Source organism: Ursus arctos, unplaced genomic scaffold (assembly GCF_023065955.2).
Source record: "Ursus arctos isolate Adak ecotype North America unplaced genomic scaffold, UrsArc2.0 scaffold_17, whole genome shotgun sequence".
Classification (NCBI taxonomy): Eukaryota; Metazoa; Chordata; class Mammalia; order Carnivora; family Ursidae; genus Ursus; species Ursus arctos.
In genome coordinates, this window is record NW_026622841.1 from 8,684,553 (window position 1) to 8,697,175 (window position 12,623).

At 36.6% G+C, this 12,623-nt stretch overlaps 1 protein-coding gene across 17 annotated transcripts in view; it reads right to left on the reverse strand.

Annotated features, from left to right (window-relative positions):
* Positions 1-12,623, reverse strand: part of CCDC102B (coiled-coil domain containing 102B) — a 229,234-nt gene that overhangs the window by 142,520 nt on the left and 74,091 nt on the right. For 11 of the 17 annotated variants that reach the window (XM_057313347.1, XM_057313342.1, XM_057313345.1 and 8 more), the window contains one exon: positions 12,217-12,454. The exons of 1 other annotated variant lie outside the window; for it this stretch is intronic. In XM_057313347.1, the coding sequence (XP_057169330.1) occupies positions 12,217-12,233 (17 nt within the window). In that variant the 5' untranslated portion in view covers positions 12,234-12,454. Of the gene's footprint in view, positions 1-3,532; positions 3,841-12,216; positions 12,455-12,623 lie in introns of those variants that run through there. 5 more of the 17 variants (XM_048218486.2, XM_048218485.2, XM_057313344.1 and 2 more) reach the window with 3 other exon arrangements.

Genomic DNA, 12,623 nt, shown 5'->3' on the forward strand with positions numbered 1-12,623 from the left:
TTTTTTTTGGGGGGGGGCTTAATTCTACACATTGAAGATGAGGATTATAAGATAACATTTGTAAGCTCTGCAGTGAACATGTTTTTTACTCTAAAGGGTATTTCTGTCTTCAGCTACCAAAAACAAAAAAAAATGCTTCTATCAGTTTTTAACATCAATTATCTTTTTATCTTTTCTACATATCACAGCAACTCCTAGGAAATATCATCATATATAAATCAGCCAGGTATTTACTTATATGAAAATGTTAGTAATCCGCAAAGCTATGACTTTAATGGAATGGCACTGAGCACAGCCCATCTTTTCGTTGATAGACTGCTTTCCTCCAATAAGATACCCAGTTTTCCTTTTTACAACACTTGATAACAATTGTGCATCTACAGTTGATCAAGGGCGCTGAGGACCAAACACTGAGGACCAGGCATTGAGTATGCAAAAGGCCCTCTATAAGATATAATCTTGGAATACAGCCTAGACCTGTTTAATTAAAATGAAATGTCTTGAGGTCAGTGATGAAAGTATTTGAACTGACAAATGTACTTATTATTTTAGTAATGATAAATTTAAAAGAATGAATCTTTACATTTCAACTATCTTCATCTGTTTGGGCATACAGCAAAAAGGCATTACTCTAGTAAACCTACTTAAATGACAATAAACTTGTAAAAGAGTAGACAGCACAGTTCTAAAATGATAGTATGAACACTATTTATATATATGTATATAATTATAATATATATATTTTTATAAAACATTCTATTTAGAGAAAAAGTAAAATATGTTTAAGGTTTAGATATATAGGTAAAAATGTTAAATGGGTTGTTTTTTTTTTACTACAGACATACCGTGCTTTACATTATCTATTAGCAACATAAATTTCATATATCCTCTTCACCCATTCAAATAGAACTTACATGATACTTTGCTTTGATAATAGTTGAGTCTTTCCATCATTTTAAGAAGGTGTGGTCAATAAGCATTCATTCATGTCACATATCAAAAAGAAACAAAAGAATGCCAATGTGTTCCCAATATAATTTCCAGTAATCACATGCATTTCTTTTTTGAATACGTGATATTTGGTGAAAATCAGTGATTAATTTTCCTCTGAGAAATCAAAAGGCATCTTTGAATACAACGTTCAAGAAAATAAAAGAGAGGAAAGCATAAGAGTTGAATATGAGAACAGCCAATTTAAATATAAAAACTGCTTATTTTCAGTATCAATTTCTTCTTTCTATTCCCAAAAGTAAGAGTGGACCACCTGAGAGAACTGGGATCAGCTCAGATTTACAATATTGTCTCACTGCCTCTTCCCTGCACTCTATTACCCCAAAGCCATCCCAAACCATTCTGCTTAACTTCTGCCAGACTCACATTCCTAAAATACCAGTGGAGCAGAGTGGAAATAGCTCTGGAGCCAGAAAGACAGTATTTGGAATCGTTGCTCCAGAACTTACTATATCTGTGGCTTTAGAGAAATAATTTAACATTTCTGAAGAGCAAATTTCTTCATGTATAAAATGAAGATATGTAAAATGAAATTCATTCTATTATACAACTATCAACATTGTAGATGTGTACGTAAATTACCTTACACATAGGAAATTCTATTATTTGCTGGTAGTGTGGCGATGATTATAATGAAGATGATGATGACAAAGCAAAGAGGAATAAATACTCCCCATCTCTTCAGAAACTTGCAATTGCCCCCATTGTACAATATATAGGGACAAAATTACTCTGTGTATTCGGAGTATATAGTGTTCTCTGTTCTTCACGACTTTGTCCCACTCCTGAGCACAACGTATGCTACTCACAATGGTGCATTTCTTTTATTCTCCAATGAGGCTCATCTCTAACCTTCCCTGCTTCATATTAACTCATGCCTCAAAACTCTTTGCTTCAACAACTATTACAAAGTAGAATGGTCTTATTGTTTTTCAACAACTATCGAAACTCCACTGATTTTTCAAGACTCAGCTCAGGAAGCTGGACTTTTCTTTCAAGGCTTCTCTAAAATCTTGCTAAAAAGAGGATTTTTGAAGGTTTTGCCATTATAGAAAAATTCAATTAACCTTGCAGTATCAGCTCAGGAGAAATGGTACTTCTTCAAATAGAAGTTGTCCTTATATCATTTTATTTTTAAAGAATCACTGTCATTATATTTGTGGCTCTAATAATTAGAGGAAACCCTCATAAATTTCCAGGCCACAACCGTAGCAAGGCACCAGGAAGCTATATCCCAGTGATCAAGCAATTACTGAATCCAATAAAAACATGAAGAATGCAAAAGAGAGAACATTATATGATCTGTCATTTTACAAGAAAACTATTTTTTAGAGTTTGGGGGAAAAAAAGCAATTCACATAAAGCATTTTTCTAAATGTCATGCAAATAGATTTATTGATACCTTAAATCAATATTGCAAAATCACAGAAAAATTACACAGATATTGTATCTCTAGCTCCTTAAGATTCCTTTTTAATCTAATGCTTATGTGAAAATGTGGATAAAAGTCAGAATTCAGGAATATTTAATGTATATCCAAGGATATCCAACAAAAAAAGACTAAAAGCAAGGCATTTAATCAACAGTTGTAACAATCCCCATTCTACAAAAGTATTAGCAAAAGTGTATTCACATGATTTCAGAAAACAGAAAACTCGTGTTGATATGAGAATATCAAGAGATATCATTGCATATTTCAACTGCATATGTTACTTACATGTGTCTGTTTTTAAATAGTATCTTCATTACATTTCTATTCAATAGACTTACCCACTCAACATTCATTTTATAATTTATCTTTGTGCAAAACATGAGCATTTATTTCCCAATGGTTTCCAGAGATCCTTTTCTCCCTTGAGTTCAATAATTACTTTCCATATAAAGATCCATTTCTTTTTTATTATGTACAAGATTTTATTATTTGATTTTATGTTATTATTTCCTCCATACTACCCAGGTAACTTATATAAGGAAATCAATATTAGTTCTAAGTTTGAAGTATACTTTTCTGTTAACAATAACAGGAATTCAGCATGAGGACTATCCATCAAAATGAAAATAACTCTGAATGCATGAGACATAAATATGAGGGTGTGCATAACAGTTTTATATTTTTTAAAACTCTAAGAATATAGATTACTTCAAACACATTGACTAACTCATATTTGTTTGGAACTATAAAACAAAGTTTTAATATCAACATAATCTATGAATGTCTAAATTTAGAGTTGAAATTCTTACCTGAGTTTTGCTTAGTATAGTTATTTTTTAAAAACAGGAAAAGTATGGCAAGCTGTCAGGATAAATAATACCAACAGTGGAAAATGGAAGAAAGAGGGAAGGAATCAAGTCCACTTTAAGAAGAAAGTCCAAATCCCTCTGTTTCCCAGACCTACAGTAGTTTTGTTCTGCATCTTATAAGCAACTGTCTTTTTCTTAGCTCCGAGAATACCACATGCTCTGCTCCAGCAGGAAAATATAATAATTAAATAGAAAACCACAAGGTTATTAGGCATCTTACCCTCTGGGCTTGCTGGGCTGCTCTAGCGGCTCAGTGTTACAGACACATGTGTAAACAACAGAATTTCCTGCATCCTTTTCTCATCTGTATAGCTCTGGGGTCCTGGCCAACAGGATTATTTCCAGCATTAAGGCCACTCCACACTAACTCAAAAAAGATTCCCATTGGTTGTGACGTTTTATCAGAACCAATACCACAACACTCTCTTTGGATCACAACTGAGTGAACCAAAATGAAATCACTCTAATGTTCCCTACTAAATACCGTCGTACAAAGCTTTCTACCCAACTGATTTGAAACCATGTACTTTGAGTGAAAAAGGAAGAAAATACTCACCCTTTCATCCACAAGCATTTAACGTTTAATAGCAAGAGGTATAACTTGTATTAGTAATAGAAAAAACTAAAATAGTGAAGAAAAATAAAAAACGAATAAAGTAACTGTCCGCAAGATTTAAAGAGAGATTATACTACTGATCACAGGAACAACAGGACCTATCATTGGTCTAATGTTATTTTTATTAGATTGCCAAGAAAAGAAAGGATACTTAGTACAATATTTGAATAAGCAAATCATGATACAAAAACTGTATGTCAAAACCTTGGATTTCAGTCATGTGGCAGGAATTGGGAGCTGAATCTCCAGAGCCCCCCAGGGAGAGTTCACTGGCCACTGGGGTGATGGAGGGAGGGAGTACTTTCCAGTGACAGGACACAGCTGTCAGGAAGCGCTCTGATAAAGGGGCGATGGCAGACCACATAAAAGAGAGCTTCTCTGGTTGACATTACCAACACTGAATGCCCAAAGAAAGACGCAAGGGCAGAAGAAAGACAATCAACGTGTTCCTTATTAATAGCATGAACATAGCATCTGAAAGTTAGAGTTAACGTCTCCAAGTCATTTTACTCTTCCTCCCTCCTTAATTTGGATGATAATTCTTGGCTGAATAACTTATCTGCCATCTACTTCAACTTAACATCCTCTCCCCCTTACTTCCCAATGCAACAGAGAGGTGACCATTCTCCTGTAAAATGGGAACTAACCCTCTGAGCTCGGGTTTCTTTCCCCAACTTTTTTGGGGGAAGATGTGCTCAATCACCATTCTCTCTCCTTTTCCTCTGAACTGTCCCTTCTGTCTGAAATTCCCCATTGGATTTTAAACATTGTCACGGCTTTAGTCCATTTCACTTACGTCCATGTTATTTCCCTGTCACCCTGGGAAATTCACTCATTTTCATTTGTAGGTACCATTCCCCCCTCCATTTCATGGTCAGGTGACTGAAAGATTTCTTTCCAGCCAAAAACCCAATTTAATTTGCCATATATTCCCTTTAATGCACCAAAATGACTCTCTGCAAACACAGATGCTTGCACATACACACATACATGTGCCCACATGGACTCACACAAATGCACATTTTGGTTTTTCTAAAGTTTATATACTCCTCTAAGCTCTCACTCTACTTGTTATTGCAGCCATTGATGCCACTGTTCACAGCCCTGGGGACATGGAGACTCCTCTCCGTTAGCACAACACTCTCCTGGTCTTCTTCTTGACCTTTCTTGCTGGCTCTCCCCAATCTCTTTGGTGGTGCTTCTTTTCTCTCCCATCCCACTGTGTACATCAGGTATATTCCCATGGAAATCAACTATCTGTCTGGATAATGTCACCCATTCTCATGGTTTGAATTATCACCTTCCTTTTCAGATAACTTCCAAATAGCTATGTTTGGATTCAATAATCTTTTGAGTCTCTGACACTTACATGCATTAGCACACTAGATAAATCCTGCCACTAGAAAATATGACAGATATGTCATCAACATATTTAAAACTGAAATCATCTTCTCCATGGACTTCCTGCATTGTTTATCTCAATAATGTCAACTCAGTCTTACAGTTTGCTAAAGAAAAACCCTGGAAGTCATCTTTGAGTCTTTCTATTCTATATCCAATCCAGTACCAGTTCCTTTTGACTTTACTTCAGTAATATGCCCAGTCCTCTCCTTCCCACTGCCACATCCTGGTTCAGGCAGCCATCATAATCTGTCTGGATTGCTGTAGTATCCCAAATTATTCACCTGTTCCCAAACTTGTTCCTCTCCATATTTAGCAAGAGTTACAGTGGTCTATTCCTAGTACTTGTGCTACTTGAAATCTTTAAAGAGTTTTAACTGTTATCAAATCTTCTTTACAATACATTTGCCAAAATGAAACTTTTCTCGATTACTTTTTCTGTCCTGTTGACTATACCATGTCTTTAAACACCCCCCCCCCCCCTTTATTAGCTTACTCTCCTTTTAAGGTGGAATACTTCCAAGGGATTATTACTGGTCCTATTCTCACTCTACATCCTCGGTCTGGGTGATCACATCTGTTTTTGTGGCTTCTTTTGCCACACGTATCATTGTGGGGTGAATTGTGTTTTCTGAAAAGATATGTTGAAGTCCTCTCCCCCAACCCCTGTGAATGTGACCTTATTTGGAAACGGGGTCTTTGCAGATGTAATCAACCTAAAATGAGGTCGAGTGAATGAGGGTGAGCCCTAGTCCAATGAATGACTGGTGTCCTTACAAAGAGAGGTAAATTTAGATACAGGCACCCAGGGGCAATTCCTTGAGAAGACATTGGCAGAGATTGAAGTGATACGTCTACAAGCCGAGGATTGTTGGCAACCACCAGAATCTAGAAAGAGGCAAGGAAGGACCCTCCCCTAAAGCCTCTAGAGAGAGAATGGCTTTGCTGATACCTTGGTTTTGGACTTTCATCATCCAGAACTGCGAGATAATAAAATCTATTGTTTTAAGTCACCAAATTTGTGCTAATTTGTCACCAAATTTGTGCTAATTTGTTATGGTAGCCCTAAAAAACACACTAATATACATATAATTCCCAAATACATATGGTCAGCCCATAACAGTTTATCAAGCTTGAGATCTGGATGTCTAATAGTCTAATGAGAATGGGCACTAGGAACCATTAAATGCCTCAGTAATTCCCAAACAGCAAGTCTCTTCTTTCTTCCAAACCTTCTCAATTTTAAATAATGATGCTGCCACCCCTGCAGTCTGTCAAGTTGGAAACACTTTTATTATTTCCCAAGACCGTACACCACTCTACCCCTGACACATAGTAACTACTCTTAGAGTAAAGTCCGAAAGAATTGTCCATTTCTGTCTCCATCTCATATGCTTCCCTCTCTTTTGAACCCTCACCAATCAGATTTTTGTTTCCCCACATCAGGTTTTACTCTCAAGTTCATAAACTACTAGTAGATTGGTAAAATCTAACTATACATGTAAAGCATCTTCTCATTTGAAGCTTTGTCAAGTGAAGGCTCATTTTCCCACACAACTTCTCTTCTCTTAGGGTAAGAAAGTGGAGTAGGATCCTTCTTTGTGCCTGTTACCAAGTCTGGCTCACAAATGCTTTGTTGGCAGACAGGACCTACCAGCATGATGGAAGCAAAGTTATCCAAGTCTCCGTCTTAGTTCAAAGGGTACATTGCCACCCTGGCTTACATACACACACACACACACACACACACACACACACGTGCACAAGCATCTTCATTATCTTACCACTTCATATCCCATAACAAGCAAGGGGAGCATAAGAAAAAAAGAGGAGAAAATTCAGTTTTGAAGTTTTCATAATTTCTTGGCAAGCTCACAATATCTTACGGCACTCAACACATATCAATGAAAGCTGATTTTTTTGTATGTGTGGATTCCAATTTTATTTTATATATTTAGGTCTTACCTGTCAAGTCTGCTATTTACCTACCTGCATTATTTCTCTGTTTCCTCCCTATAGTTAAAAAAAAAAAAAAAGCTTATGTTACCAAGACTCCCATTACAGATACACTTAGCTATGTGGTGCAGTTTTGGCAGTAAAACAGAAGGGAGGCCTGATAAGCATTTTTGAAAAGTTTTGTCTTCCTTATATGGATGCCTCTCCATTTCACTTCTTTCTTTATCCTTCCTTGAACAAGGATAGGAAGCTGGAGATGGAGAAGCGCGAACTGATCTTGAGATCACGAAGTTGTGATTCAGATGAAAGCCGCACCAAGAATGGCAAAAGCAGCCAGGACCATGACTGGCCTCATGCAAGCTTTTGGTGATGGGGAGAAAAGAGAACTTCCCTGGTTAAGTCACTGTCATCAGTCTTCTCCTGTGGCCTTACTGAATTGGGAACTATAGGCCCATAGAAAGTTATAACACTATCTAACTGGAGAAACAATGGGGAATATATTTATCAAAACTGATTTTACTCCAGATCTCTATCAGCTAACTAGGAAAGTTCAGAAGAAACCCTAGGCTTGAAAACTCCCACAGCAACCTTTACATAATTTCACAGCTATTTCTCATGAACTCCATGAGGCTTCTCCTCAATTCCACAGAAAGTTAATGCTACAATCAAAGGTAATATTCATGTACTTATTTATCTGTTTCCCTAGAACTGTAAATTTTTTAAGGACATAATATTGTATTTGTCTTTGAATTTTTGGCAGATAAACAAATAAATGGATAAGTGAATGAAGGTACAAATGCATAAATGATGTATGAATGGATGTTCTGTTAAAGCAATGACGGAAACAAAAATAAATCTGAAAGATACACTTCTTTTTTTTATTTTAAAGATTTTATTTATTTATTTGACAGGGAGAGAGACAGCCAGTGAGAGAGGGAACACAAGCACGGGGAGTGGGAGAAGAAGAAGCAGGCTACAGAGCAGGGAGCCTGATGTGGGGCTCGATGCCAGGACTCTGGGATCACACCCTGAGCCGAAGGCAGACACTTAATGACTGAGCCACCCAGGCATCCCTGAAAGATACACTTCTAAAACAATCAGTATATGGTGATTTTTAAATTTCTCCTCCTACTGGGGTTTTCCCTACTTTTATGCATTGAAAGAATTAATAGTGGCAACATCACACATACGTGCCTCTCACTGACAAAGTAGGATAGAGAAATACGGAAAAGTAAGACAAAGAAAAGATTTTCTGTGGACCTTAGTCACTACTTGACAGACTAGGTGGGAAGCCACCATCTTTTATTAAACTAACTTGTGTCTACTCACACACCTCAGCCACATAAATCTGAGTGTCCATATATGAATCTTATTGCAGCATTACAGAAAATGTTTTCTTCCCTCTATTTTAGTAATAGGAACTATTGTCCCACAATATCCAGAATTTCTTTACAAACACAATGTCTATTCTCTAGGACAACGTCTGAGTTGTAACACAAAGCCAGCTTTATTTGTATTTTGTCAGTTACGGGAAGGTTAAGGAAAAATTGTAAGAAAAATAAATTTGAGGGGTACCTGGGTGGCTCAGTCAGTTAAATGATGACTTCTGATTTGGGCTCAGGTCCCGATCTCAGGGTCCTGGGATTGAGTCCCACACTGGGCTCCTCCCTCAGCGGGGAGTCTGCCTCTTCTCTCTCCCTCTCCCTCCCTCCCTGCTCATGTGCACATGCGTGCTCTCTTTCTCTCTAAAATAAATAAGTCTTTTCTTAAAAAAGAAAAATAAATTTGATCTATTATTACTGTACCTTTAAAAAGAAGAGATCCTAATCACAGATGGATGTAGGTTTGAGTATCAATTGGGTGCGGTTGGGGAGCTCCCTCCCTGAGCCTCAGTCTCATCATTGTAAAATGGATGGTATAACCTTCAGTGGATTCTAAGGGTAAGGAGGTAATGGAAATAAAGTGCTTAAAAGAGTAGTTACACTAAATAAATTAAAGCTATCATTAGTAGTAATTATTTTAAAAAGTAGTTATGTTGGCCTAACTACAACATCTAGAAAATAGATTTAAAGCAAATCTTTATATTCTAAATGCAAACACGAAGCAAATGTCAGCATGGCCCAGTCTGATGTCATGACTTATTTGCTACCTAAGTAGCCCCTTTGCAGTTGTGATTTTGTTCTGGTACGAACGCTTAGGCTCTGACAAAACCAACTAGACTTACTACTTAGGTTTATAACAAGCACAGGAAAAATTCATCTTTGTGAGATGGTGAAATTATAATGAATTTATCTTTGCAACTGACATTTCAGGAACTCTCCTTGGGAATACCTACTTATGAGAAAATGGCCCAGAGACAAATACTTTCTTCTTAAATAAGGGGGAAAAAAAATATATATATATATATATGACATAAAAAGGATTAAAGATTAGTCATTGGATTCTGATCAAGCTCATAGCAGAAGTAAATGGTTAACTGTTCTTTCCTTGGTTAATAACGGTTTGTGATGTGCTTCATGTTTCAGGATTGCTCAAGCTCAGCACTATTGACATTTGAAACCAAAAACATTTCCAAGCATTGCCAAACATTCCCTGAGGGGCAAAACTGCTCTCAAGTTGAGATCCATTGTTTAGAGTGATGGAGTAGTGGAAGGTGAGACTAAGACATAGCTCAGCTCTGTTAGTAACGAGCTGTCAGCTGTGGCCTTGGGGAAAGGGACCCAACCTCCCAAACCTCATTTTCCCCATATATATATAGAGAGAGAGAGAGAGAGAGAGAGAGGGAGAGTGTGTCAGGAAATTAGACTAGATAATCTCAAAGGCTTATCTTACTAAAACTTGAGTGCCTTAATATCTACCCCACCACCCCCACCCCTATACACACACACACACACACACACACACACACACAACCACTCTCCTCACACCTGTCAAACACAGTCACTCAGGTAGTCTGTATGCATTAGGGTATCAAATGCATAAGAGATGAAAACAAAAATGTTACAAACCCATGTGTAACATGGGAAACCCATTTCTAACTCAGTTTTACAGTACTATAATTAATGTTCTTAGTTACTTCAGCTCAAGGAACACTGTGTACAAAGAAACAAAAATTCTTCTCCTTGATACATCTAAACTGATAAGGCCAAACATCTTGTATTTTCCTCAAAAGAACACAACTGAACATTCACTGTATGAATGGAGAGTACTTTTTCTACTCAGAAACTATGATGAATTTTAATTTAACTTGTTGAGCAAATGGAGGAAAGACAATCCACACAGAGAAAAATTAATTTTACTAAATTGATTTAGAAAATCTATTTAATTTCTGAAACCTTAAATGATAATCATTGGACAACCTTGCTAAATCATCTCATTCAAGACAGAACTAATCCTCCTCAATGCCTAATTTTTCTGATTAATGTTAATAAATATTATGGGCAGCAGTAAACTACTACTTGCTAAGGTTTATGAGTACATTTTCTCCATATAACATAAGTTTCCTTTAACTATTTCCAAAATTCATCTGTGTTTTAGAATTCTTATAAAAAAGAATTACCTGCACTCTGAAAGCAAAACAAAAGTTACTTCCTTATATTGAAGGGATTTCCATTTTTTGGTAATATATCCCAGCTATGATCAAAATGCATTAAAAAAACTACCAAAACAGTAATACTTCCTAGCACAATCTACTGTTTTAAAGAAACTGTGAGTCAAGAAATATGGGTTTGTTCTTAACCCCAGTATGTTGCCTATGTTAGACCATATACTTAACATCACTGAAGGAAAATCTGGGAAATATATATATAAAGTTTCCTTTCAAGAAAGAACAAAACATGAAGCATAGTCTTGAGTATCAGTTTTCAAGTCTGAGATGAGACACTTCACAAAACTCATTTATGGTATTAGCAGATTTTAATATAATGGACTCTAAATACATGTTTTCCTCTCCTCACACGCTGTATCTCACTGACATGACAAAAATGTGGCTGTTGTTGTTGAATTAAAAATAAATCAATAACAGTACTGAAATCAAGAAAGAGGGCTTACATCAGACAAGACATTTTTGGAAATTTCTAAACATCAAAAGCATACTGGATCTGATGACAGGGAAACCAATGTGCGAGAAACTACAAAATACAACATCCAAAAGAGAAAGCTGCCACAAGGTTAAAGTCAATCTTGCCAGAGTGTCTGGGGAGAATCCAAGAGCAGTATAAACCCAAACTGATGGGGTATTCATCACCAAGATCATCACTGTGCCACCCCCGCCTGACCACAGGGCACTGGGACCTAGTTTCTCCTTCTCACACACACAACAGCTGCTTAAAGACAGAAAAATGCCTGAAGAAATGCCTTAACAAGTATTTTTTTATTAAGTATAATTAACATACGGTGTTATATTAGTTTCAGGTACACAATATAATGATTCAACAATTCTATGCATTTCTCAGCGCCCACCACAGTAAGGGTACTCTTAATTCGCTTTATATATTTCCCCCTCTCCCGCCCCCTTCCCTCTGGCAACCATCTGTTGTTCTCTATAGTTAACAGTCTGTTTTTGTTTGTTTGTTTCTCTCATTTTTTCCCCTTTGTTTGTTTTTTGGTTTCTTAAATTCCACCTATGAGTGAAATCATGTTGTTTGTCTTTCTCTGACTGAATTAATTCACTGAGCATCATTCCTTCTAGGCCATCCATGTTGTTGAAGAAATGCTATTAAAACAAGTAGATAATCTCCCTCTGGAGGGTTCCTACCATGAGCACCCAGGACAGGGAGAGAAGTAGAACAAAGTTTAAGGAAAATTCAAGACTACAAAAGCCACTGAAGAATAAAGAAAAGAGACCCCACTGCTAGTGAAACATACTAAAGAAATCCACTGAAAACTGAAATACATTTTTTAAAGATTGTGGATATCTAGAGTTTGCTCACCTGCTCTCCACCCACATACGACAGTGGGAAACCTTTTCTGGAAACAGGCTTTATCTCCCTCACAAGTCCCTCATCAGGGGTCCTTTCAGGGATGGGTCTTCTGGGGAAACAAATGTACCCACTTCATCAATCTCCCCTGAGCATCCATCACTTCATATGCAAAAACTGGCCAATATGCTGTTATAAGGATTATTTTGAATTTGCAAAATAAAATCCTGAGTCTGGCACATTGTAAGCACTAAAAAAAAAAAAAAAGGCAGGTGTAATAATAATAGTAACAATAATAATAATATATAGATTCAATTATACAATATGAAAAAAATGAACAATATTCTTTTTTTTCTAAGCACTTAAAAGGAGTAAATGTACCTCAGGGTTTTGTTCAGTTCCAGTTAATTAATATCGAT